Genomic DNA, 27,627 nt, shown 5'->3' on the forward strand with positions numbered 1-27,627 from the left:
TGGCCTCCCGCCCGCCCCGGCGCCCAGGAGTCCCGAGCTCCCGGCGCCGCAGGTGCATCGCTGCACGGGGCGACGCCGCACCCCGAAACCCCATTTTTCCTCCCCAAACCTGATGCCCTCCCGCTCCCCGGAGGCGCGTTTGGGGCCCATTTGCCTCCAGGTTTCAGGGACCCCCAAATCTCATGTTGGGGCTGTGAACCCCCCCCCCCCCCCCCGTTTCCCCGGCAAAGGAGATGCAGGACGCGGGCGGCCGAACGGTGCCGGCAAAAGCAGCATCCGAAAGCGAGGGATGAGCCGGGGGGGAAATTTTGGTGCTTGCTGCGGCCACCCCGTTTTACGCACTCTGCGTTTCTCATTTCACGGCGTCTCCAGCTCGGCTGCAGGTGAATCTGCAGTTCTTCGGCTCAAAAAGGCCCCTTTTCCCCCGGAAAGCGTTGGCGGGACATTTAGGGGGTCGCTGCAGCCCTGAGCCCAGCTGCCGCCCGGGAAAAAGCTCCTCCAGGAGCACAAAACTCACGGAGCACAAGCAGGGGGGGCTTTTAAACTAAAAACCTGAATTCAGTCCCCCTCCAAAAAAGGCAACTGGAAATTTTTCCCAATCTTGGCTGTCGCGCTCCACCTTGGCGAAAAGAAAAATCCAGCAAGTTAAACGTAACGGAGAAATCAGAGGGTGAAAACGCACGGGCAATACCCCAAATCCCTCGTTTCGGGGCAAAAAGGGGGGGGGAAAACGACGCTTCGGAGACTCTTGGGCCCAGCAGGAAGCAGAGAGCGAGGCCCGGCCGCGGCCCGGCCGTTAGTGGTTGAACTCGGTTTATTGTGAGTGAATCGATGGTAGCATAAACGAAGGACGCGGGGTACAGCCCGATTACAACGCGCCATCTAGTGCTCGGTACAGCAGTGCTCGAAACTAGGAGTAAGAAGTTGCCAAGCCCGATATGTAATTCCAAAGAAGAAAAAAAAAAGGTGTGGAAAAGGAAAAAAAAAAAGTGTGCTGTGAATAAACGATTGCAGAATTTATTCAGGTCACTTCTCAGCCGATTCGCGAAAAACCCACGTTTCCCCCTGCGCCTTCCCAAGGAGGGGTCAGGGATCGTATGGACGAGCTTAAAAAGTTAATCGAAAAACCCAAGTGACACGTTGGGGGACCAACGCGTGGAGCCCCCGAGCCGCCGCCGCGGGAACCTAGCGCCCGGCCCCTGAGAACCCCACTAAAATCCTCCTTAAAGGGTTTTTCACCCTTAGGAAAACGCCTTTACCGCATCTCCCGGGAGCGGGGAGACGGCACATCGACGCCCAGGTCCTGATGGCAGCAGTTTCTCCCATTTACACCCTTAAGTGCACTTGTTTTAAGACCGTGGGAATCAAGGTGCAGCCCTTTCCCGCGGGTCCCCCCGCGGCAGGTCCGGGGCTCTTCCTCGGCGAAAGGCGCTTCGGGGTGACGCGGTGCCCTCGCTCTCCCACCCCCCTTTTTAAAAAACAGGGTAATGAAAAAAATACTTAGTCCCGCTACAGCAACCCTAAAAATACCCTGCGGGCAGTGGATTTCGGATGCTTATGAAAAGGGAACGGCGGATGGCGAATATCGTCTTTCAATAAAGAGGAGTTGTATTTAATAGTCCCTTAGGAAAAAAAAAAAAAAAAAAGGAAAAAAATAATAGTTTCACCATAAAGGAAACAAAAATGACCTGAAAAAACCCTTAGCAGTTCTGACGAAATTCGGGCGATTCCCTCTAGCCGATGCAGCGTGACCCAGTTACGGCGGGAAGGCTTTGGACTCGAGGTATGTTGGGGACAACAGGCGAAACTCTGCACGCGCTAGAAAAAATATTTCTGATATTTTCATTGGAAACCTAACTTTGCCTGAAGTTCAGATTTTTTTTTTTCCCTCCCCTCCCTGTTTCGATTTTTTAAAAAAAGCCACAAACTCTACTAACTGCAACACGAAACGGCAGACGCGAGGGAAGATCCTGCAAAAATCAGAGCCGGGCACTCGCCGCCGCAGCGCGACCTGCTGCCGCTCAGCCCCGCGAGCCCGGGCAGAGCGCGTCGGCTCCGCTTCCCGGCCCCGGAGCCCGGCCGGAGGCAGCCAAAACGGAGACAGATTCCCCCCCCCCCCCCCAAAACGAGGAGGGAGCCGTGAAGCATCGCCTTCGCCTTTCCCGCGGAGCCACGGAGCACCGTATCCGCTCCTAGTGCCAACGGACGCTCCCCAAACCGTGCAATAAAGCTGCTGGATTGCAGGAAAAAAAGAAAAGAGAGGGAAAAAAAAAAAAGCAGCCAGTGCACAAGCTGAGCAACTCCCTATAGAGTGGAAAAAAAATAGATATATATATTTTTAAAAACACTTCAGCTTAATATTTGGGCTGTGCCAAGACACGGCTGCAGGGCAAGGGGGGCGCGGGGGGGGTGCGCCCTCGCTGCCGCAGTGAATTTGGTGCATTTTACCCCGTTTTCAGGGAGAGCTTGGACGCTTTGCTTTTACTCCGAGCTAAGAGCAGCCCCGCGAGGGGCTCGAGCCCCGGGGTCCCCCGGCCGTTTCGCCCAAACCGACGGGCGAGGGTGCGATGCCGCCCGCGGGAACCCCCTTAATAACCGTCCCCCGGAGGAAAAGCCCGGCTTTGGAGGGTTTGGACACACGTTAAACTGGTAAAAACGGGCGGGCGGGCACGGAGCCTTAGCACACTCGCGAGAATAAGGCTTGGGGTGACATCCCAGCGTTACGGACGCTGCCCCCCTTCTCCGCCCCCTTCGCTCCTGCCCGCTGCGGGCGGCATCAGGACGGGAAGGAATTGCATAGTTTTGATGCCTTCTGGAAAAAAAAACAAAAAGAAAAGAAAAAAACCCCCAAAACTAGCAAGGGACCGTCGTCAAGCTCCGACTCCGTGGGCACAATTCACGTTTCTGTTTTATTTCCGCGTGGGAAAACGCTCAGCCTTGCTCTACGCGGGACCGGAACGAGGCCTCGAGTCCAGCCGGGGATCTACGGCTACAAAAAAGAAAAAACAAATCTGTGCAAACGCTGCAGTGCTAAAGTCACCCCCCCTCTCCCATCCGCCGCAGGACGGGGTCGGGAGCCGGGGATTTGGGGGGGGGAAGAGAAGGGAGCGTAGTGGACCACAAAGCGTGCGCGTTACGTCGTTACGGGTTCGCGTCTCCTCGCGTCTCGCTCTTTAGCCCTATTATCAAAAATAGCTTTAATAGTCCTCAGTCTAAAGGTCAGTTACGGGGCTCAGCAAAATGGAGCCAAGTTAATTCTATTCGGCAGAACAGAGGTAGTACGGAAGTAGCTTGATCAAGTAGAAAGAGTTATTTATCGCGCGCGGGCGTCCACGTACGTCTGCGAGCCGACGGCAGCCTCCCGGCGCTCTCCGTCCTCCGCGTCTTCCCCGCGCCGCCGCTTATTGCCGGGCGGAGGAGCCGGGCCGGGTCCCAGCGAGCGGCCTCCCCCCCCTCCCGCCCCCCGGTGCCACCCTCCAAAAAAAATAGAGTTTAAAAATAAACGTTTTAAAACGTTCTCGAGCCCACCCGGAGGGCAGAGCGCCGAGGGCGCCGCAGGGACGGGCGCAGCGGGGCTCCAACGAGCGCTTCAGCTCGGGGGGGGGGGGGGGACGAAAAATAAAGTCCAACTCCAACTACGTTTCTCTCAGTACCAGCAAAAACAAAAAAATAATAATAAGTATATATATATATATATATATATATATATATATATATATATACACTAAGAACAGTGTTAAAAATCTCTCAATTAAAAGGTCTGCGACTTTGGAGCTGAAATTGCCGGGGCGTTTTCGCTCCGGCTGGAAAAGCGGCAGGCAATGGGGTTACGCCGGACTCCGGGCGAAAGGAGCCGGCGGGGAGCTGCCCGCTCGCCTTCGCGGAAAGCTTTGGTCTGGTTTATCGGATCGTTTTGCAGCACCTTCCCCTTCCCCTTCCCGCCCCGCGCTCCAGCCCGCCGCGACGCCTAGTTGCCCTCGGCTAGAAGAAGCCCATTTAGAAGGATCCTTCTCTCTCTTCCAGCGGCTCCGGGAGGGAAGGGTTGTTATTCCCGCCCTCCCGGGAAGCGGATCGCCTCCGCGGCACGACAGCCGAGTCGCCTCCGTCGGCCCCCTCCAGCCAAACGCCTGCTCCCTCCTTCCGCGGATGGGGGGGAGGAGGGCGCGGGGGGGGGGGGGGGGGGAAGGAAAAAAAAATCCCAAAAAAGAAGAAAATCTCTATTATTGCATTCCCCACGTCCCATGGGTCCGAACGGCAGCGCCGCCGGGGCGGCCGGCCTCAGAACCTGTGCACCAGCGCTTCCCGCTCCCGTTCTTTGCGCTTCAGTTCCTCTCTGTAACAGCAGGAGCAGAAATTCCCGGTTTCCGGATGCCCGTAAAAACTGCAGTTCGGCTGCTTGCATTTGGTCTGCTGAACGCCGTAGAGCGCTCGCCCCCTGCTCCCGTCCTGCTCCGCGTAGTCCCGGCAGCCGTTGCCGTGCGGGCCGAGGCAAGCGGGGCCGTCGCGTTCCGCCGGGAAATCGGGCCGGATGTCCGCTTCCGGCGGGGAGAAGCGGCCCGCGTGGCAGGGGCCGGGCCGCGCTTGGGCGCAGTGCCGGGGCAGCGTGGCGTAGGGAGGGAGGCCGCCGCAGCAGCCGCCGGCGAGCTGCCGCCGCGCCTCGCCGTAGCCCGGCGGGTGGGAGCCCTCCGCGCCGCTCACCGCCGAAGGCCTGGGAAAGGTGAAGACGCCCGAATAGCTGGAGGGAAAAGCCGCCGTTTTGGCGCCCGTCGGTAGATCCGGGCTCTGGACGGCGGCGTACGAAGGGGGAGGCTGGGGGTAAGCGGGGTTGAGCGTCGCTTCCTCGCCCTTGTGCGCGGTCGCCTCCGGCTCCAGCTTCTTGGCGGCGGCGGCGGCGTTGCCCAGCGCCTTCTTCTCCGCCTCCTTCTGCTTCTGCTCGGCCAAAAAACGCTCCTCGGCATCCAGCAGGTACCTCTGGATCATCTCCTCCTGGTACTGGTGCCGGTTGCTGGTCTTGAGGTGGCCGGCGAAGATGAACTTGCGCTCGCCCTGCATGGCCGCCCGCAGGATGCTCAGGCTCAGCCTGACGTCGTTGCTGTATTTGTAGGGATCCGCCTGCTTCTCCGGGGCCGCTTTCCCCGGGCAGGGCTTCTCCGCGGGAGCCGACAAGTCTCCTTGGGAAGACTCCTCTTTGCTGCCTTTCCCCGACTTCAAGGATCCTTTCTTCTTCTTCTCCAAGGTGTCTCCCTGCCCGTTGCTCACGCCTCCCTTGATAGTTTTGCTGTGCATCAACCCGCCCATGTTCTTTTTTAGTTTACTCCCTAAAGTCTTGCCGAAGCTGCCCAGCTTATTGGCGACCGAGTCTGCCCGTTTTTTGTCCTTCTCCTTGTCCTTTTCTCGGTCTTTCTTTGGTTTCTCTTTGTCCTTGCAGCCCCTGCTGCCGCCGTTGCTCGCCGAGCTGCTGCAGACCGACTCCTTGTCGGACTCGCCCGACTCCGCGGCCGAACGAGCGTCGTCTCCGGCGGAGGCCGTAGGCGATTCCGGCTGGGCCAAAGGCGCCTAGGGAGAAAGAAAACACGTATCAAAAAGCAAATAAGTTCCTCCGATAGCCGTCTTCAGGCTGAAGGTGGAACGGACAAGCAAACGCTTGCTAGAACAAGGAAGGCTACGTCCAGCAAGTGCTGGCTCACGGATCTGGAGTTATTTCACACCGAGAGTTTCTGCAGCACAAGAGACCGACCGATCCCTGATCCCTCCCTGTGTAGCTCGTGGTCCTAGCAGCAGTCCCGTGCTGCAGCGTTCCCGCGTTTAAATGCGTTAAATGTCTTCGCGTGCTACAGTTTGAACGGTGAAAGCTAGATCTCAACATGAGGGTGCGCTGCTGGTGGAGGGGGGGGGTCCAAAAACTCCCCCCTTGGGACACCCACGGGCACCGGCACGGCGTTGCAATACGTGTAAGCAACATCTAATATGGGCAGTCGGTTAAGGAGGTCTTTTAACCAAAACGGCACCGTTTGAGCTTTGCTAGACAGACCCGAACAGCTCCCGCAGGAGTTTGGGGAGCTCCTTCCTAAAAGGGGAAAAAATAAAAATGGATAAATTATTCAACGCTGGCAGTCTAAGCAACACGGCGGCTCTCGTGATCTGGCGACGCAACAGCGCCGAGCTATTCGGAGCGGGCTGAAGTCTTCAGACCGCTGCAAGCGAGTCCCAGGAAAACCACAGTCAAATCACGTCTCCCAAATCGGCTTCCGGCGGCTGCAAATCAACCGTTCAGCATTTGCCTTGGAATAAGCAGCGGTCGCGCTCGCCGCCGGACACCTACGCAACAGGCCCGCGCCGCGCGGCGGGATGTACGAGGGCTCTGCGGCCTCAGATTTACTTTAAGAGGAAAAACAGGCACGAAAAGCTCGACGAAGCACGTGCAGGCGCACAACAGGAGTCGCCCGTCTGCTCGGAGGCTTAAATAATTTAAAAAAGCGAAGGGAATACTCCTCGTTTCTTTACCTGCGTGTCGCAAGGCAAGGTGATCCATTTAACGTTCATGTAGCTGTGCAGCAAGTGCAGCTTTGCTTCCAGCGACAGCGTCACGCTAAAACAAAACAAGCACAAAAACGTTAGAGCAAGGGTTTATTTTCCCTTTTCCGTATTTACAGAGCTAATTGCTCATCGTCTTTGTGTTAAAAAGTGTGTTTTTTTTAAAACCTGTATCAAGACAGCAGCAAGACAAAATTAATTTAAAGGTTTTCCAGTCCTCTCGCTCAATTTTAGCAGCATGCAAAACACACGTGGGCCCGTTCCCACCCCCAGGAGATGGGGGACCGGGCTGTTCCACGGCACGCAAAAGGGACAACCGCCTCCGAAATTAATAAATCGCTTAGCGGATCCGGAGGAAGCGAAGCTCAGGTTACACCGAGTATACAAACGCACAGCTACAGCACAAGCGTATCACGCCGTCAATTATTCAGAGAAGCTCCGTTTCTTAAACGGACTGAAATTTAACGACCAGATAGTCAAACACAGGCCCACATTTGTATTACGTGCTTTCAAATGCTAATAGGTTAATCTAATCCACGAGGACCTCGAAAACAAGCTAATTCAAATTTCCAGAGTTGCATCAGAGAGCCTGACAGCATAGCACTTTTTTTTGCAGATGTACATGCAAGACTGAATTTTAGGAAGATAACATTTTCGCAGCCTTCCAACCCTTCCGATTAAAAAAAAAAAGTAAATGAGAAGATTCCTGCAGGTCAGAATTAAGTCTGTTAAAATTTACTCTGCAAATCGTCTCATTCGCACACGAGACAAACAACAGAAAACGATGTCACAGCTCTAAAGAGAGGTGGTTTCAAAATGATTTTTCCTCTCCACAAAAACAACTTCAGAAAAAAAAATAAAAAGAGATGTTTTCTCAAAAAATTTCCGCTTTGTCAAAAAAAAAAAAAAAAGTTATTTCCACTGAAAACACGCGGGCAGAACGTTTTCTATTGGCTCCAAAACCTCAGAACGAGAGCGCTGTACCGCAATGAGACAGCGTCTCTACGACCTGCTCTGAATTTTAATACTTTGATCCGAGAGGCTTCGGCGTTTCCTTCCCCCCGAGTCATCCGATGGACCAGTCACGCTCCCGGCTCCGTGACCACGACACCCACCGCCGCGACCTCCTGGCTCGATAACAGGAAACCAGCTAGCAGCAAAGCATGACACAGCTTGCCCACGGGCTGAGTCAAAACCAGGCAGGGCGTCTCCGAGCCGCCCAGGGGCCACGTTCGGAGCTATTTGCTATCCGAGTTCCCGCCGCTTCCACTGGGGACAAAGGTATGGGGGAAAAAAACGCACCTTTTGGGGAATATAGGCTCCGTTACTTTCATTTATGATCCAAGCCTGGTCTGAAGCTACTGCTTGGAGCAACCACACCTCTACCTTGCTCAAAGGATTTTAGCATTTACCAAAATGCTCAAAAGATTGGAAAAGAAAGAAGCAAAAGCTGTTTCATCCCTGCTAAATAGGTTCGTAGCCTGAGTCCAAATTCGACCGGACACAAGAAATGCCCCGTGTCCGCGAGCGGTTGGGGATAAAGCACCGAGCTGCCTGGCTCCGACCGTCCCGGCGGCCAGCGAACCAACCTGGCCAGCTTGACGTTGTCGCCGTCGTCTTTTCCCCACTGCCATTCCTTCCCGGGATCCACGGCGAAGTGCACGGGCAGCAGCTTGTGCTCGGAGTCCGTCAGGGGGATCACGGCTGCGAAAGGGAGCCGACGGAAAAGCCCCTTAACGCCCGAAAGGACGCCGCGACCTTCCACGGCGCCGGCAGCTTCGCCAAGACCGCCGCCGCTTCTCGGTGCTCACCGGTGTCACGCCAGAGCACGCAACGAGCCAGCGACTGCCGACGCTCGTGACCTCTCGCCTACCTTGATCTTTCGTGGGTTCCTTCTGCTCCATGGATACCAGGGCAGAAAAATGGGCTTGGTCGTATGCCAGAACCAACGGAGAACGATGGCATTTGTTGGCTGGGACTTCGAGGGGAAGATAGATGCCTCCAAAGGGAATGGGTGCAAAGGCTGGAAAGAATTCAGTGCAATTAGTTTGGTTTTTTTTTTGAAAGGAGGTGAAAGAATTGTTCATACCGAAACTGCTGCTCCAGAACAAGCTGGCTTGTTTCACTTCAAGGTTTCACCTGTAATTAATTTGAGGGAGGGGGGGAAAAAAAAGCCCCAAAATAGATATTTATTTTAAATCAGGAAGCACGCAGTTGCAAAATTAACCTCCGCTTTCTGTAAAGCCCTCCTTTACTCCTCCACAAAACAGCTTAAATTTGCACGCCGAATGATGGTAATTGATTCTTTTTTTTTTCTGACAGGAAATTAAGTCTGCTAGTGGAAAATTCTGTATGCAGGGAACGGAATTTCCCTCCTACGCACACACGTGAGGGCAAAAAAGGGTAGAAAAACCCATCGAGGGCATGCTCTTAGAGAGTATCGGACTACGATGTTTAGATGTACGTCTACCCAGCAGGAGCTCAGCGCACCCCTTGCTCCACGGATGGATTCAAGATCCAACATCCCGGGGCAAAAAGGTCCCACAAAACTGCAGAAAGGAGGAAAGGCGCATTTTGAGCAGAGACGAGAAATAAAAGACGAAAGCTTCCCCCGCAGCGGAGCGGAAGAGAGGGCAACTCGGCGCGACTCACCTTCTCCCCCCGAGTCTCGCAGCATAGTGTCTGCCACCACCACTATGGGTCTCTTCAACACGTGGGCAAGGACGAAAACGTGAAACTCCTCCAGGCTCTCGTACACCGGCTCTTCGGAGCTTTCGACACTTGGGAAAATAAGAAAGAAACGTGATCCGACTCGCATCCCTTGCGTGTTTAATCACCCCTTCTAAAAACAGGAAAGAAGAGGTCTTTACAGGCAGCCGTATAAAAGCAGATCATGTTAGCAGCATTAAGTCTGATCTCATCTCTGCTCTGAGATTTTAGATGTAGATCCCCAAATTCTCCCGTTCTAAGGCAATGGGTTGTTTCCAGGAAATACTGTATTGCTGCCTGGCACTTCTGGGAGTCTCTGACCTAAAGAGCCTCCAAAGTAGTGGTGGTTTGGGACGGCTGCGGTGATAAAGTGTCCTTGAAACACGGAGCGAGAGAGAGAAAAACAGAGAACAACTCAGCTTTCGTACGTTATTCTCATTTTGGGCCACCAACATGAAGAAAATGGAGAAAAGATCAGTTTTTTGTTCTATTCTGGAAAACGGGTGTTCCCTCCTAAAAGGGGACATGCAGCGTTTATACGGTTTTCTATAACACTTTATTTACTTCTCATTATTTCTCACGGTCCTTCATCCTTCTCCTTAAAAACGTACAACGCAAACAGGACCAAAGCAGCGATCACCTCTGCTGGTCCCAGCCAGGTCCCTGCTCCTACCCTTGAGACTCATCCCAGACTGTGCATATTTAAGAAAAGTATTCTTTAGGGTTTTGCATCTAAATGCTTTTTCCCCCCCCCCGCCCTTCCCAACGTGAATTATAACGGCTTAGGACCCCTCGGGTGAAAGGCTGCAAAACCTTCCAGCCCCTCCGCCTACCCTCCGCAGCTGCCTCCGTTCGTGCCGTAGTGGACGCGGGGCTCGCTGGACGCCAGCTTGATCAGCTCGTTCCACTCCTTCTGCCACTCCTCTTCCGTGTAAACGAGGCCCGACTGGAAAAGGGCGGCAAAGAAAACAAGAGCAAGTTCTTAGCCAGTTTCTGCGTATTTTTATAGGCGCAGACGCATCGTTTCCCTACAGACTTGCGCAGAAAGAATTAACGCGTTATGCAGAAGAGTACGTGTTTCCAAATCAGTGCTGTAAAGCCAGCAGGGGAGATAATCTGCCTAAAATGAGTTTGCATTTTTGCAGGTGGAAGCAAACATTTCAACCTACAGAGCGAGAGCCAACCTTGACTGTAATACTAATCCTTCCAGTATTAAGGATTATATATTCCCCTGACAAGAGGCAGTGGAATAGATGATAATTGGACTAATTAAAATACAGCTTTGCCTTCGGAAACTGTTCTCCCTCCTCACTGCGCTGCAAAAAGATGCATCATAACATCCAGAAGAGTCAACGGAAGGGTTGCTTAGGTATTTTAACACATTATTAACACTTTTTAATTTTCCAAAGAGATACGGGGCCTATGTAATTAGGCTTACGGCTAAATTACAACAGCGGGGTGGCTTTTTCCAACAGCGCGGATTCTCGCGCAAACTGCGCTCAAACCGAACCGCTCACATGCGCGGGCTCCGCTAGCCCACGCACGCAGCAAATCCACGTTTCGCTCCCGTTTTGCGAGCTCCGGATCTTTCTGCCTGTGCTCAGGACTACCGCAAGGGAATGACGCCACCACATCCCATATCCTGAATTTTTTCAGGTCCTTTTAAGATCTACAAGTTGCAGCATTTCCCCGATGCCTTATTCCGGAGATGGCCTTGACCACGCAGTTTAAAGAGATGCACGAAAGCGTGTTTTTAACCGCGACAAAACCTCCAATTATTTATGAACCACTCAGGTCGACGGAGGGAAATGTTTTTATTCAAAACCGCCAAGATACTAATCTCAGTGCCCTTCCGAAAAATAAAAGGAGGAAGCTGGAGAGTAAACAACATCCTTCAGCGTTCAGGTGGAAACAAAGGTTCGCTCCGTTCCCGAAAAACACCGAGGGGCTGCATCCGCGCCGGACCAGCGTCCCGGCTTTCGCGGCGCCCGTGCCCCGGCTTTAAAAGGCTTTTCACAGGGTGAATTTTCTTTTTGGGCGGCCAAGTCCGCTCCACGCGTCGCCTCTTTCCCATCTCGCCGCAAGCGAGACCGGCGCGACAGGCAGGCAGACGCGTTTCTTTTCTCTTTAAAGCGCGGCGATCGCATCCTGCCACCAGCAGCCACGCGACCGCGGCGGATCTTAACGCCAAGCGCGTGAAGCTGCGCTCGCGTTTGTTATCCACCAGCGCTGGGCATAACGTGGTTGCAATTTTCTGTAATAAAGAGTATTTTGCCCAAGTTTCAAGGCCATAATTTAGACCGGTGGACGCTTCTCATCAAGGCATAGCCAAGAGTCGCCCAAAATTCAAGCCGGAGGCTTCGTCGCGTGGGAAACGCGCCTCCCGGACGGAGGTAACCTTGTGCCGAGACTCTCCCCTCCGCCTCGAGGGCCGTTTTCGGCCGGGCTCCTACCCACCTCCTTGTTCTGCTGCGTTTGCTGCCAGCGCCACCTCCGCTTCAGGGCTTCCCTTTCCGCGCCTTTATCCATTAAGGTGTAAAGGGATTTGCGAAGCATGAGATCTCTGTCGTGGAAACCCCACATACCTGCATGGAGGAAAAGGAGGGGGAAAAGGAAAACAGAACAAAAACCAGAGGATTAGCGACGGCTGGCATCGCTCCGTCTTCTGCCATCTCGTTGCTAAAGGCCTGGAGCCTCCTACAAACCAGGGGACGAGTAAACTGGGAAACAGAGAAATGCAAGTTAAAAAGAATAAATAATAATAAAAAAAGATGAAATTAAAGACTATCTAACTCCTAGGTCGAATACTGCATGCTGCACCTATAATGAGCATTTACGCAGCTAGAAGAAGCTGCCACTTCTGCTTTCAACTGTGACAAATCTCAAAGATGCAGCAAAATATTTGTGCACAAAATAAAAAAAAAACCCAAACCCCACGTGCTACTTTACATCGGCTCTAGACTGATCCGTCCAGGGAAAACGCGATCTGGTTAAACGAGACGATGGTTTCGCTGCTCCCGAACCGAGCTAGCACGCGCGAAGGAAACACGCGGCTCTGCCCATTTCCAACTCCAGAAACCTCAGGAAAATTCGCCGCGGTTGCACTCAACCGGCTTCGGTCCCCGGAGACCGAAACTCGGGCTCTCAACACCGCTCCGCTCGGCGCCCTGGATCCCCCGCGGGGGATGGACGGGAGCCTCTTCCCGAAGCAAGGCGGTCCCGGGGCCGAACGGGAAGGGGGGGCCGGGAAGCGGAGCTCTTACCCAGGGAGGCGGCGTGGAGCAGGCAGTTCCCGTCGCCCGTGGTGGCCAGGGGAAGGAGCCGCTGGCAGCTGGGGTCCACGGCAGCCCACCAGTTCAGGCGACCTGCGGGGGGAGACGGCGGAGGGTGAAGGGGGGCCGCGCCGTGCGCGTCGGCCTCGAGCGCGCGGGCCGGGCTACGTCCGCTCCGGCGCTGGAAGACGGAAGGAGTCAAGAAAGTACTAAAGCGACGGGAAGGGGGAGACGGGCTGAAACTCGGAGCCAGCCCCAGCCGGGACTTTTGTCAGGCTCAAAACGCATCCCTAAGTGCCAGTGCCCGTCGCGGATGGGGCCCGAGGACTTTTCCAGTTTCTCCGGCTAATAACGAGCCTGCTTTTAGTTTCTCCTAGTAACCAAATCGTTCCCATTTAAGGCATCTCACCGGGGTTGTTTTTCCTCTGCTCGCTGGTTTGAGGTATGATACTCGGGCACGTGCGATGATCCCGCTCGCTAGGCGGCTTTAGCGACGAAAATACAAACCGACGGCGTTTTACGTCATCTAAAAACAGCAGCTTTGGGGTAACATAAGGAACTGCTGCACCTCAAGACAGGTTTTCGGATCAATCTGAAAACAGGAACTAGCAAAATAGGAACTGCGGCCACGCGAATGGAAGTCAAACACGGATCGAGGAAACGAAGCCGGCATCCTCCGCTCCGCCGGCGCACGGGCTGCGCGGTCTCGAAGGGCTCCGTCGGGAAACCCGCGCTCGCCGGCGGTTTAGATGAGCATCCCCAGCGCAGCCGCCGCGGACAGCCCGCGCTACCGAGGGGTTTCTCCTAACGGCTCGCACGAGCCTGGCGCCAGCGGAGGCGGAAAAGCTAAATTCAGAAACCTGTTCTTAAACTCTAAGAGAGAAACGTGGGGGGAAAAACATCAGGTGCGGAGTTCACTGCAATTCGACGCCGGTGATTTCTTTTCTCAGCACCGGGAAAGGAACCCACCGGAGTCGAAAAGCGCTTAGCACGCCGTCTCCAGACAATAGCTCCGCTCGGAGAAGCGGGCTATTTTCGGGCAATCCAGCTTCTGGCAGAGCAAAGCCGCGAGCCTTCGCCAAGTGGAACGGTGCCAGGGGAGCAAAGCGAGAAGCAAAACAGCATCTAACAAAAGCGAAGCAAAACCTAACGCTACCGTGGGCAGCGCTGAGCTTTTTTTTATCCCCTCTGCAGTTTTTTTCCTCCTCGAGAATTTGCTGCTCTTTTCCCGGCACAACCAACGAGTTTGAGGGAGCTCTTGTCCCAGGCCGGGTTTGCTGCCAGGCTGGTTGGCGCTTAAGAAGGTTGTGCAACCTCTCACCAAGCAAAGCCAGGTCCAGTTCGGAGGACGCAGTCCTGACCGCTTTGCATGCGGGCTTAAGAGCAAAATACTCGCATTCGAAAGCGCCCTGCATCTTCCCGCACCTGGGAACTGTCGAAACGGGTCAGGCAAATGGGAAGGAACGGGCAAAGACGACGTTCCTCCTAGTCCAGCGATGACGACTGACTCATTAAAATAAATCAAATGGCCTCCCTAAGGCTACGAGGGAAGCCGGTGCCTTAATCACAAGGCCATGCCCTTTCCGCGTGACGAAGGTAGCGCTCTCCGGAGTGACTCGTCCCCTCGCTCCGCCGTGACGGATCTGCCATCGACACCCACCACTGCGTTTGCTCGGTTATTGCAGAAAGCGTTTTTTCCCCCCCCCCCCGCTGAATCACCCGGCGGAGACGAGCGAGGAGGATCACGGCCGAGAAGGAGGTTAAAAGACAGACCAAAAAAGGAGAAGAGCGGTGAGAAAAAGCGGCGTCTAGGGCGAAGCGAGTGCATTCGTTATCTCTAAAATTAGATAAGTCATCTGTATTCTCCTTATCTAATTTCGAACCCATCCCGCCCAGCGGGAAAAGAGCCTGCGCAGCCCATCGCAAATCTCCCGAGCGCCTTTCGCGAGCCCCTGGAGGCGACGCACTTCGGTTTGCAACAAAGAACGCTAAAGTAGCAGTTAGGGTCAAATTCTCAGTTCCACTAAGGTCCTTTCATGCAATCCTGAGCACGTTAAAAGCTTTCCAAGCGGATGTCATTACAATTTACGGTCGCTTTAAAGCTTGCTCGCTCTGCCGCGGCGGCGCAAAGGGATCTTTGCGCAGAACGAGAAGAGGATCTTAACATTTATTGGCCTGTAAAATACTCGCTTAATCCCCTAAGGACAGCACGTGCTAAATTAGTAACGGAAGCCACTGTAGATCACAGCACCACGCTCAAAACCCGACTTCAAATTAAGCTTGCAATATTTTACATGCACCGTACAGCCCTTTATTAAAAGATAAACACTCATTTATAACAAAGCCACGTGCATAGTGCAGATACGCTTTGTCTTCAAAAGACATGTTATAAAAAATCTATTACTTAACGCTATCATCATCTCAGCACATGGACAGAAGAGTGCAGCCAAAAGGCCTGATCCGGCTGCCGTGGAGGCAGCGGGAATCCACTGCCCGCCTTGCAACAGCGCCGACCTCTTCCTCCGACCTCGCAGACGGACCCATGAGACACGTAATGCGCTTTCAACATACATTAAATTTAAAAAGCAGTCACACCAATTACAGGGTTTTCAAAGGACCCACATCTACACTGAAAACGAGATCCTAATCACCCAAAAGCACCTGTATTTCTCTAAAACGGAGCTTGGGCTGAAACCCGGCAATCCAATACCCTGCCTGGCCTCCGGAGAGATGGAGATAACTCTGTTTTATTTGCATTAGACAGGATGGCTTCGCTGCCGACGAGCAGCACCATCGCCGTAACGCGATCACTTGGATCAAGTGTTCATTTCCAAAACATGAGAATATTTATTACAGGAACACTTGAGCAGCCTAGGGCTAAAATTTGACATTAAGAATATACCTTATCTCCCGAGGAATAGTTTTCTAGATATGTGTGTTGGTGACAGAAGACAAAGGAGAGGTGGAAGGGCTACAGAGATCTTGCTGGTGGCGCTTCTTCCCTGGCCCCATCCCAGCTCTAAGCTGCCCTGATAACACGTATTAGGTTGTTCCCTGCCGGCATGGAGGTCCCATTCATGCACAGGCCAAACCGTGTTTGCAGATCACGTAGCAACTATTCAGGAGGAAAAACAGCACGGTGGAGAACAAACATATCCACCCTCGTAAGGTGGTTTCTCTCCCGGCGCGCGGAAAGTCAGCGGACAGGTTTTCCCGCACCGAGGCGGCAAGCGTATAAAAAGGCATCATGACTCTAATATGCCCGTAATCGCTTCTAACATTTTTTTCAGTGGTGATCAGCTACCGTGCGTGTTGTGCAATAGCTTTTTTCTCCCCGCCCTTCTCTCAGTAACGCCGAAGGGAGAGTGCAGGAGACGGGGAATCTCAGTTGGCGAGATAACGCAACTCTTCTTGAGCGTTACCGTTCAGCCGTAGGAGAGATGACAACACATAACACTTACATTCACTGTCTGCAGGCGCAACGAAGCAGACGCTTACTCAGCTCTTGCACCGTGCTAGAAAAAAGGATGGAGTAACACCTATCGCAGACGGGCATCCCTGCGACGCGCTCAGTTCCCTGCAGCCCGATGCCGTACTCCAGCGTTTTCCACCGCTGCAAACTGCCGCCACGGCGCCGCATTAGCGCGAAAGGAAAAAACAGAAACAACGCGCAGCTCTCGGGGCAACACTTACCGGCCTGCTCCAACGCCACCAGCATCGACTGCTCGATGAGGTCGCGCTCGATGAAGCTGCGAAATTCCTCCGTGTACACGGTGAGGTCGGGCAACTGGAAAGTGCAAATCGGCATCTCCAGCAGGTGCTCGCTGCTGCCATTGCTGGAGACGTGGGAACGGGCCAGCGAGACGATGGTGGAGCTGGCGTGGGAAATGCCGCGGGACAGGCGTTTCTCTGGGGGGGAAAGGAAGGGGAAAAACACCTGAACCGCGCAGAAGGGACACAGAGAAGAGGCAAAGCTCCCAGAAGCGAGGCGTTTCCAAAAATCACTGCCTCCAGCCGGCGCTTTTTTTGGTTGCGAGAACCTGACTTGCTCCAGCGCATAAATATTTCAGGCTCCCGAAGGAAGACTGGCTGGAGAGGTATCGCTTTCGCGGTCCCGGGCGACGCTCACCTTGCACGATATCATCCTGCCGCTGGAGCGGCGGCCGCGCGGGCCGCCCGGCCTCCTTTTCGGGGGCTTTGTAGCTGCGTCCTTCATTGAAGGCATGCGGCAAGTTCCCGGCGTGCACTTGCCGCAGCTGCTCAAAGTCACTCAGGGCCGCGCTCAGATCCCAGTTTTTACCTGGATTGGGAAATAGAAATAGATGATCGCCATCACATGGAGGAAAAAAACCCAAGTTAGTTGCTAAAACTGACTAAATCCATATTAGAAAATGATCCTTGAAGAACGTGTTGGGTCTATGGACGCAGGTTATATGGATGGTTTATGTGCGCAGGAGGCACACGCAGAGCTTCGAGCAAGCTGCTGCTCTTACTTGGGTGCTGGACACGTGCAAATCCTCAACGATGGTCCAAAGACCTCAAATTTTGCCAGAACAAAGTTTCCGGCTGCAAAACGAAGAGCAGGGTCACCTCGATAGCATATCCACTAAGCACAGACCAGGGAACCGAAGGAAAGCAAGTAAGGCTTTACCCTTCGGAAAGGGACATCAAAGGTCGGGCTGCGTTAGGTCCGCCGGCATCTGCGTAAGCCGAACGGCCAAATGCTTCAGGTCGTACCCGCGCTTTGTTTTACAAACCGCTTCAACCGCATTTAATACGATGCATCCAGATGCAAACACCACCTCTTCGCTGACCGACTTCACAGCTCCCTACATCCCCCCGCACCGCCGCAGGATAACGCTCGAGCGAAAACACGCGTGACAAAGCGCAGCTTCCCAAGCCGATGCCTTAATTTTAAATCTCTGTGCCTGGTTTAATAGAAAATAGGAAAGCAAGCAAGGCGCCAGCCGGGCTAGCCAGCAGCTACGACGCTTTGCAGCCAGCCCGGGCCATCGCTAACCAAATAAATTATTCAGCAAGACAGCTTGAACTTAGCGGAGTTGAGCGAATCCTTTCCACCGCTTTTTAATGCTACCCAGCAAAGCCGAAAGAACGTAATATATATTAATACACTGCAGTCTTTCAGCATGCAATAAACTGACCTTTTAGAAGACACCATCTTCTAAAGGCAAGAATATATAGCAAGGGAAGTCCACCATATGGCTTACATTTGGGAAAACTGTGATTTTTATGAACACTGTTAATCTGGGCTCTTAAATTAGGAAGTTAGCAGACAGTGTCGAAAGAAAGCCAACTTTATATATAGTAACTCCACTGCAGGAAAGACATATAAACCGCCAACGGGTTTATGCGATAGTTCGTGGACAATAAAAGAAGCCACCGTCTCTAATTTCCAAAAGGAAATATGCTTTTTGAGGATTTAAATTCCGTTTTAGAGATGTAATTTGCAGCATTTAATGACTGACTACAAACAGAAAGTTATTTCAAGGCTTACCTTTTGAGTCAAAAATTTTTTTTCTAAATGAAACAATGAATCAGGATCAAGGAATGTGAGTGACCTATCGGACTAAAATTAAATCGCTGTCCCATCAGCATCTGCCTCCGCAAATAAGCGGCAGGAGGCCACGCCAGCAACGCTGACCTACGGCAGCTGTATTTACCTCCCAGCTTCGCCAGCAGCTGGTCCAGAAATTGGGGAAAAAAGAGCCAAACCTTGGAAAGTCTATATGAAACAACGCCAGCTGCGAGGCCTCGTAAATCCCAATATTTACGAGTTATCCGCAAGCACCTGGGAAGGGCACGTTTAAAGGACTTGGCACTAAATTGCTCTTTGCGGATACAAGAGGGAGGTTACGCACGAGTTACGGGCGCGCCGGGAAACTCTTGCACCAAGCAGGTTTCCTCGGCGCTCCGGCGATAAGGGAGGTTTCTCCCCAACGGGGCAAAAACCTCGCGGAGATGCGGGGGGGGGGGGGGGGGGGGGCGGCCCGAAAGATCCCTGCTCTCCCGCAAAAAACGCAGCATCGCCGCGACGGCAAAACCCGCGCCGCGAACCCCCCCGGCGCCGCCACCCTTTAGCTTTCGCCCGCGGACGTCGAAACCTCTCGCAGCGAAGGCAGTCGGACGCAACAGCGCGCGGGCGTCGAGACCCGCAGGCTGCGCGGGAAGGTGCGGAAATCCGAGGCGCGCGGAAACCCGCAAGACGGGCGGAGAAACGCCGCTTGGCGACTGCTCGCATTTCACGCCCGAATAGTCGCCTTTTTACAACGCGTCTCGTTTTATTTGACGGCTTTCGGAGTGCAGTACAGCCTCACTAATACCCGCCAAAGAAAAAAAAAAAGGAAGAAAAAATAATCTAGTCGTCTTCCCTCACTTCCACGTTGTCAGTGCCGCAGAGAGGCTCCAGGAAAAATAGCAGCACGCTATGAAAATTAGGTAAAAACCACCGCTGTCAAAATAAATCAACACCCGTGCAGCGGAGCGGGAGACGGAAAGCTCGCGGAGGTGCCTGCTTTAACCTCTTCCTATCGCGAGCGTAAATGTTTCTTCGGAAAGCCAATGTTAGAAACCCTCGCGCCAAACAGAGAAACCAGAAACCAGAACGTACCGGCGCCGCAAAAGCCACAGCCTGGCAGACTTCCGCCGCGATGACGCTCGTTTGCGAAATTCAAGGGCGCCGTCCGCAAGCCGGCGGAGCCAAGGGGAGGCTGGAAGCGGAAAAGCAGCCGGCGCGGCCGCTCCTCCATCCCGCGAGCCCCGAGAGGCGGCGGCGGAGGAGGAAAAGCAGAGCGAAGGCGGTGGAGCGAAGCGCCTACAGACCCACGTTACAGCAAGTCGCGGGGCCTTGAATTCGTCGCGGCTGCGGCGGCGATCGGAGGAGCCCGCGCGGATGCTGCGGAGCGTCGGCTTAGTCCCGAGTCCAAGCAACGCTAGATGCGACCGTAAAAAATCGCCGGCACCGGGCATCCGTCAGCCTTCCCTCGGCGCCGGAGATGGGGTGAGAGCAGGAGCCTCCGGGCGCCCTCCAAACCGAGGTCGGCGAGCCGAAAGCGAGTTTATTCCCGTCGCCGATTCGCGACGCAAAACTCGAGCCGAGCGCGGGCGGTCGAGCGCTTTGCTCAAACGCCCGGCACAACTGGGAATCCGAGCTCAAACGCAGCGGCAAACTCGTCCAGGAGCAAGTCCTCCGCCGTACAAGCGGAATAAGATACAGAAGCAAAGCCAGGCTTTTGCCGGGGTAATTCTGGGCTACGCGGAAAATAAAGGCAATTTGCGCCTAGGCCACTCACCTTCGAGCAGGTCTCGGGCCAGTCCCGGCTCTGCCCCCGTTGAGCGAACAAAATCCGACAGGACGATGTCCATATCCAAGGTCACGTGCTCCTGGAGCGCTCCCGGATCAGCACCTCGGCCTCAATCTAGGAACGAGAGCAACAGCGGGCCCAGCTCGCGTTACAGGGTATAAAATTAATTAGCCCGGCGCGGCAGCCTTGCGGCGAGCCGGGAACTATCCGATGGCAGGTGCCTCGTTCCCTCCCCGGGGGGGGGAAAAATAAAATAAAATAAAATAAACCCCACCGAACTAATTTTGTTGCAGGACCCCCCCCTTTAGCTGATCGATAATTGTGAAGAAAATAGGAGTTCGGCTGCTTTCTCCCTGCGTCCGGCCCCATTTCGGGATTGCACGGCCGACCCGGGCACCGCCTATGCCGACACTATTCCCGAAGTTGCTTGGCCTTTCCGGAGTATCTCGTTCGCAACGGGCTCGGAGGAGCTTTGCTTTCCAAAAGAGCAAGCAAGCAGCCTAGCAGAATAAATGATTTTGTCTGGGAGGGGGGCGAAAGCAGAAAGTTTCCCGGATCTGCCGATCCGCGCGGCGAGTCCGGCATCCTTGACCTCCCATCTGGAGGCAGGCAGCTCTTTTCAAACACACAAGGAGGGGGGAAAATAAAGAAAAAAAGCAAGGAGAAAACGCTTTAATTAGGAGATGTTGCCTCTGCAAAACAAAACAACCCTTTCAGGCTACAGAAAAAAAATAAATAAATAAAAGTCCTTCTTTCAGACAAGCATAAACGCAGCGGTCCGGCTCTCCAGGACGAGGAAACCACTGCGATCCGCGCTCGGTTTTAACGAGCGCCCGTGCGGCAAAACGGCCCCGGCTTTTGCAAAGGCCTCGCCGTTCTCCTTGCACCATCTTTGTGCCCCTAAAAATAAAAAAATTGCCGTGCTCGCCGCGAGGTTCCCAAAACCAACATGCCACAAACCCTTGCAATAGCTAAATAATTATCTCCTTCCCAGAAGGGAACAAAAAACCCAGCCAGGCCCAAAATATACTAAGTAAAGCTTAATTTTTGCAGGTTTGGAGATTCAGAAAGGTGTGGGCTCCGGCTGCGCACCCAAAGCCTGATTTACTGCATTCCTCGAGGCAGAAAGCAAAAGCAGCCGCAGAAGCCTGGACCGGGCAAACGCGCGGCCGGGTTTCTGCACTTAAAGGGTTATCGTAACACGTTCTGCTTCCCGGGAACGGAACCTCTCGGGAAAATTCATTCGAAAGCTGCAATTTGGCACACGGAGAAGAAGGGGAAAAATCTGTACGGCCGGTTGATAGAGGCGGTGCCACACCGAGAGCGGAAATTTCAGTATTATAGGGGAGACGAGCTCGTTTGCTTTACTGGTGCCTTAAAAAAAAAAATCCCTTTCTTCAGAATTATCCCTAAAGATGGGCAAAACTCCCCAACGGCGTGCAAGTCCCAAATGCAATTCCCAAACACGCAAGCTCCAACCTGGAATTTGCTGGCTTCGTCGGCTTAACACCACTCTTAGCGTCATGCTCGCTGATCACACGCTCGTTCACTCCGTGCGTGCAGAAAAGCTATTTAATGTTCCTTTATCGCGGAAGCAACCTCGGGGGCTGCTGCTGCCGCTTGAAGGCGATCCCAAAAAAGCGCGTTCAGACGCCAGGCAAAGATTCGGCAGGCGATTCCCGCCGTTGCATCGGCGACGCAGCGAGGAGCGCCGGTCCCGGGGCAGGCTTTCGCACCCCCAAAACACCGGCTCCCCTCCGACGAGAGCTGCCGAAAGGGCAAACGCCGTTTCCAAGTGAGAGCTCGGCCTCAGCGGAACAAAAGATAATTTCCTTCTGGTGGGTGCAGCATTTAAAAAAAGAAGTGCACACGGCAAAGCTTGGCCTTTCGGAATGAAAAAAGAAAAGAGCGGCGGCACAGCCTACACCCGTTAGCTCATGGCATTTGCAGCCGCCGAGAAAACTCCCTCCCGCACAAGAATGTCAACAGCGCAGCGCTGCAAGGCAAAACACAGATGGGAAGCTGCAGGTCCGGAGAGGCAGGAACGAACCGTCGCAGGGATTTAAAGCGAGGGCTCGGATCAGGAAACATCCTCTCCCTCCGCGTTCGGTTTTTAAGCTTTTAAGAAAGCGAGCTTCCTTGGTACGCCGCGCGCAAAAAACGCGATGAAGATGATGCAGTTAGGACGGAAACCAGGCGTTTCTGCAATCTCTGCAATACCCACAGGTATTCGCGGGACGCGCGAGCAGGGAGACATCCTAAAAGCATCCAATTCGGACGCAAAGCCCCGCTGGAAGGGAGGATGCGGGAAGTCCTCTAAAGCAGACCGGTCTGATTTTAAGTCTTGCCTTTAATACGGTGCAGATCCTTGCCATAAGTTTGCTTCATCGTCCCTGCGGAGCTAACGGTCTATCCGATTTTTAACGTGTATCTTTGTTACAAACCTGAAACACTGAAAAAATAGCAATCATATTCCATCTTACACTTTTTTCATTTTAGACAGTCTGTTTCTTCCCGCTATCCCAGAAATACTTCATAATTAGTACTTAACCAAGACACACTATTTCCCAACTATTTACATTTTAAGCTATTCCAGGAGAGGAAAAAAAAAAAAGCCGTTAAATGTAATGGTTCTGCACATTCGAAGCTGTCTGCTGTTTAAGGTTTTGTGCAAAATAAAAGCCAGACTGCAAAAATCCCGGCTCCCATTGCAATCCATAAGACTCACGTTCAAGGGACAGCGTCCAAACTTCCCCGTTTCCACTGGCGGAGAGCAAAAAAAACCCAAATCGCTTTAATTTGCGGAGATTTCATTTCAAAAGCTGCCGCCCAAGTATGGCAGCGAAGCCTGGGATTGGGGAGACGCTTCCCCGCGGCGGGCAAAGCTGCGCTTAGGCAAACGGCACGCAGGAATGCTCCGGATACGCTCGATCCGCCTCGCCGCCCGGCATCTCCTGAAGTCCTTTTCCGCCCTCCGTTTCTATTCTTCGTTCTCGACGGCCTTTGCCGCTCGGATCTCTTGGCGCCCGGAAGCGCCGACGACGCGTAGTCTGCAAGGAGCCGGGATCGCCCACGTTTTCCAGTTTTCCTCCCCACGAGCCCTCGGCTCCTCCGAGATATTTTGCAATCTCTCTCCTGCGTCCCTCGAAGGAGCTGCGGAGCGGCGAGCCGCTGACGGAGATTTTGCAACGCCGGCGTTTCGCCTAACCCCGTTTGCACCCCGAGAGCTCGGGGCGTGCGTCGCCCAGCGCCTCCAGCCAGCAAAAACCCCTCGATTCGCGAGGGGACAAGCAACACGCAGCCAGGCTTCAAATTAAAACACGCACCTCGGAGTTTCAAAACACTCATGGAGTTGAAACGCCAGGCCGGAACGCTTTCCGGCAACCCTCCGCCGGCGATAAGCCCCTATCATCGCCTTCGAATAACTCTTTGGCCAGAAGCAAGAGACTCGCTCGCTGCTTTTGGCACGGGCAAGGCGCCGCAGCCCAAATCACGTGGGATCGGGGCTCGGATAAAGCCGATCGCGGCTGCCAGTCACCCCGGCACCTTGGGGTAAACGCTTCGTAAACAGGCTGCCGGGACGGGAGCCATCCAGGATTACCCGTAACCCCCTGGGCTACGAACCTGCGGTATCTTGGCAGCACGCTGCGAAGCGGCAGACACCTTTCTGTTCAGCAATTAACCTAAGGGGAAAAAAAAGCAACCTATTCATTAGGTAACCGTCAGCCTCACCTCGCTGAGATTGTCAGAAATTAAAAATAAAATTAAAAAAAACAACTTATTTGCAAAACGTAAGATTGCTAAACACGCTTCTTCCTTAGCGCCCCACGGGATGCAGCAAAGGCAGCTCTGTCCAAGCCGCATTTGCATCTGATTTGAGCTCGCGTGAACGAGGTTTCGTATTCGTCCTGGAAGTTTGCATAGGAGCAAGGCCAGAATAGATCAAGCAAAGCGCCTCACTCGCTCCAAAATCCGTGGAAAGGTTTCTCTTTGAATAAAGGCACGGCTGCTGCGCGTGCAATTACACGTTATTAGTTACACCCAGGCTTTGGCCAAACCCTCTGAAACCGCTTGGAGCGTTCGGCGTCGAGCAGCAAGTCAGCTGCTACAAAACACACACGTCTCCGGATTGCATCTCTCCAGCGACATCTCCGGATTTCTGATAGATGGAAGTTATCCTCTTTCCCAGAGGAACATCTGCGGCGGCTTCCTGGACGTCTTCCTGCACACGAACAGGAGAAACGAGACCCAGGGATGCCGCGCGTTTTATTCCCTCTCCTTTACGCTCAGCTCTACCTCAAAGCACGGAAATCTGCTTTCAAGGGAATCGCTTTCCAGGCGATGCAAGTTTAAAAGCCACATTATGAACCTGTTGATCGGAAAGGTAAAAGAGAGTTTTTCTCTGTGCACCAACACGTTCACAAAGCTGAACGCGAACGGGCGCCTGGCCGGGCGGCAGCAAAGCCGCGCTGCTTGCAGCTTTTCACCTGTTTTATTCTCCTTTGCGTTTTCTCCTGGCTTGCACCTGCTCAAGCCACGCCAGCAGCCTCCGAGGCGGGAGGAGGGCGAACGCTTTGACGGACGAGGATTATTAATCGCATTAATTATTAACCTCATCGCAGCCTGCTGCAAGGAGCTGCAAACCGACCCGGCAAACCCCGTGGGGGAGCAAATGCAAACCCAAAGCGAAAACGCAGCCACGCTTAAACACGAGCAAACCAAAGGCACGAGCCGCAGGAGAAGGCAAGAGCGGCCAAAGAGGAAAAGCTCAACAGAAAAGAAACCTTCGCGTCGCGGCCGCGCCGTGATGCACGCGAAACACCAGCGACTGGAGCGGGAGCCGGGCTGCTGCTTTCTCGTGCCGCCCGATTTAAAAGCCTACGTTCGAGACGGACGCTGGCGGCTCCCAGGTCTCGCAGGATTAGACCTTTCCCCCCCCAGAATTGACCAAATCACAAGAAATACGTATTTGTAACACGGACCCTAGGAAACGCTCCCGGCAGGCAGCCCGCAGCACCTTTAGCGAACCCGCGCGGGCTGCAGGCTCCTGATCCTCCGGGCAGCGTTCGCAGCAGAGCCCAAAATATCAAACTTTTCCCACTTTGCCGACGAGCTCGGGGACAGACCGGCAATACAGGCGTCATATTCTCGCACCTGGAGGGAAGCGCTGTCCTAAAAGCAGCTCATTTTTACGGATGGGCAGATCCTGAGGAGCCCCTTCACCACGTCATCCCAAATTTCCGCTGGATACATCACGTGGGCCCGGGATAACGTCGGTATCCGCAAACCTTGGGGAACCCGTACGTATTTTTAGGGCACCCCGACGTACCACTTCGGACACGGGGTTGCCATGAATGATGTGGCATCACCGGGCACGTTGGCTTTATAAGGAGAAACTAAAACACTTACCCCATAGGGATGTCACAACATTTGGTTAGCTAATGCTTGTAAAATGCTATAAAAAGATTAATTACGCCTCGCCCTTATGAGGCACCGGGAAGAATTCACTGACTTATTCCAAAGGCAGACGGCAGACAAGCGCTACCCAGCGCCAACGCGAGCCCGGGGAGAGCTTCCAGGGCCTCCCGGTCCATCACCGGACGTCTGGTAAACGGGACAAACTGGGGGAAAACCTGGGAAAGCAGCAATCCATCAGCCTAGCCGTCCTCAGAGCTCGCAAGGGTCGTTTACGGCTCGACGAGGTCAGGGTGAGAGGTGCGCGCCGGCTGCTGCTTGCAGCGATTTCGGCGCGTAAAGGTGCGAGCGAGCCACGAGGGAACTCGGGGTATGATGCTGCCCACACTGCATTAGCTCTAAATAACACCGACTCGAAGTTAAAAAGCTATTATTATTATTACGCCGCCAAACGAAACGTTTCTAAAATGTTAACAGCCACGGGGCGTTGCTTAAGTCAACAAAAGCGAGGAAAAGCGAAGAGGAAAGGTTACCGAAACACCCAGCGCTTATCTGCTCGCGGGGGTATTTGAGGCCAGAGCAGAAGGACCCACTGGCAGCGCCGGAGATGCGTTTCGCAGAACTGCTGGCGAGCGGTTTCAGTCTGATTCACTGCTGTTGTTGTTTGTTTTTTATTTTATTCTCCTGGCCAGAAAGGATGACTGAGTTCATTGGTAGTGGAAATATTTTACCCTGTTTTGCTCTGCTCGCCGAGCATGCATCACAAGCGTGGGCCCGAAGGCATCAGCAATAATTAATGCAAGAGATGACCATCCTTTTTGGCCAACAAGAGCCGTCCCCAGCTTTGCTTTTGCAAACTGTTCCCGTCTTTACACTTGGCACCAAATCAGACCAGTCAATAGACGCCAGCTGCTTTATCAGTTATGTGCAAATACAAGAGGAAAACACAGAAGATGCAAAGTTACAACCGTTCGCTCCCCACCGCTGATAAGAGCCTCCCGAATGGCAAATATTTAGGAGTTGCGATGATTTGGCTCGTGCAACAGGACTCCCCTGTTTTCTGCAGGTCAGTCTCATCAAGACCAGCAGGACAGCACGAAAGCTTAAGTTTTGGCACAAAAGCAGGGCGAACGGAAGAAGAAATGAAACTTGGTATTTATATTTTTAGCAAGTGCTAAATGCTGCTTGTCAAGGGACGCGTGCTTGTGGGGGGAAGATGCGTCTTCTTACGGGAAGCTAAAGGAAGATGGGTTCATACGCCGAGAAACCCAGAAGTCCCGGCTCGCATCAGGAGCCGTACCGAAGTCAAACCCGACTACAGATGCAGGACCCGGCTCTTACAAGCGCCTTAAGGATGTCTTGGTCTTAAAATAAAATGAAAGTAAGAAACAGGTGTCCTCCTTCAGCACTTCGGCATCCGTTTCCTGTTCATTCGGGGCAGCAGGACACAGCAACTGAACCTATATTAGGAAACTACAACTTTGGCTCAAGGAAAATGTTTCCTTTTGCGTCAAAAACGCAAGTGCTTCGCTTTGTCTTTTGTTTTTAAACCGAAGCTTTTAAGCCAATATCATACAAGACATCAGCAACCGAAGATGACTTTCCTCTCCATTTCGGGCACATTTAAATACTCCCTTTGCACTGCAGATATTTTGCTTTTAAACAGGATTCGGGCTGGGTAGGTGCGTTTCCCAGCCTAGTTCCAGAAATCTGTTTTTTTTAAGATTCGGGCATGCCGACGTCCATGCCTACGTCACGGTACGTTTGCGTGCGCGGGGGGCAGCGGGAAGCTTTGGAGCCAACGTCTGTATCCTAACGAGGAGCAAAACGAGAAGGTGGCGTAGGTGGGACGGGGCTAAACCATCCCGGGAGTCTCCAAACTCTGCTAGCTCTAAACCTACGGATCACACTTAAGATTTTTATCCGTAAGCCGTTCTGCTACTTACGCACGGGCTCCTTTAGCAACACGTCAGCGTGGTCTAACTTACGCCGGGGCCCAAAACGCTGCGACGTTTCCCACGGGGCGACGTGATGCAAGACGACACCGAGCAACCACGAGTCACACGCGGCTCTGCGCTATAATAAGCTCGATCCTTGCACAAACAGTGTCACCACACCCGCGAGGACAGAGAGCGAAAGCCACGCGTCCTGCAGCGCACCGAGGACGCCCGCACCCATCGCCAGCCCCGGCCGAGAAACGACACCCGCGCAGGGACCCGGCGATTTTCACCTCCGACCTCCCGAAGCCGTTGCAGGAAGGGGGCCGCGTCCAGCTGCGAGGAGAAAGGTTTGGCTCGTCTCTGCGCCAGGGCTTAAGGACCGTGCAGCGGTCCGATATCCCCGTCCCGGTTTTCCAAATCTCACTGGTCGGGCTC

General features: G+C 53.6%; 1 protein-coding gene across 3 annotated transcripts in view; it reads right to left on the minus strand.

Moving 5' to 3' along the window:
- Positions 1–4,200: 4,200 nt before the first annotated feature.
- OTUD7B (OTU deubiquitinase 7B) overlaps positions 4,201–27,627 on the minus strand; it is a 29,697-nt gene continuing 6,270 nt past the window's right edge. The window contains exons 2-12 of one of the 3 annotated variants that reach the window (XM_067313471.1): positions 19,826–19,951; positions 16,645–16,815; positions 16,209–16,424; positions 12,507–12,608; positions 11,701–11,828; positions 10,077–10,189; positions 9,187–9,314; positions 8,408–8,557; positions 8,124–8,238; positions 6,505–6,589; positions 4,201–5,556 (exon numbers count right to left, since the gene is read on the minus strand). In XM_067313471.1, the coding sequence (XP_067169572.1) occupies positions 4,279–5,556; positions 6,505–6,589; positions 8,124–8,238; positions 8,408–8,557; positions 9,187–9,314; positions 10,077–10,189; positions 11,701–11,828; positions 12,507–12,608; positions 16,209–16,424; positions 16,645–16,815; positions 19,826–19,898 (2,559 nt within the window). In that variant the 5' untranslated portion in view covers positions 19,899–19,951 and the 3' untranslated portion in view covers positions 4,201–4,278. Of the gene's footprint in view, positions 5,557–6,504; positions 6,590–8,123; positions 8,239–8,407; positions 8,558–9,186; positions 9,315–10,076; positions 10,190–11,700; positions 11,829–12,506; positions 12,609–16,208; positions 16,425–16,644; positions 16,816–19,825; positions 19,952–27,627 lie in introns of those variants that run through there. The other 2 variants (XM_067313472.1, XM_067313473.1) reach the window with 2 other exon arrangements.

The sequence above is a fragment of the Apteryx mantelli genome, chromosome 31 (genome assembly GCF_036417845.1).
Source record: "Apteryx mantelli isolate bAptMan1 chromosome 31, bAptMan1.hap1, whole genome shotgun sequence".
NCBI classification, from domain to species: Eukaryota; Metazoa; Chordata; class Aves; order Apterygiformes; family Apterygidae; genus Apteryx; species Apteryx mantelli.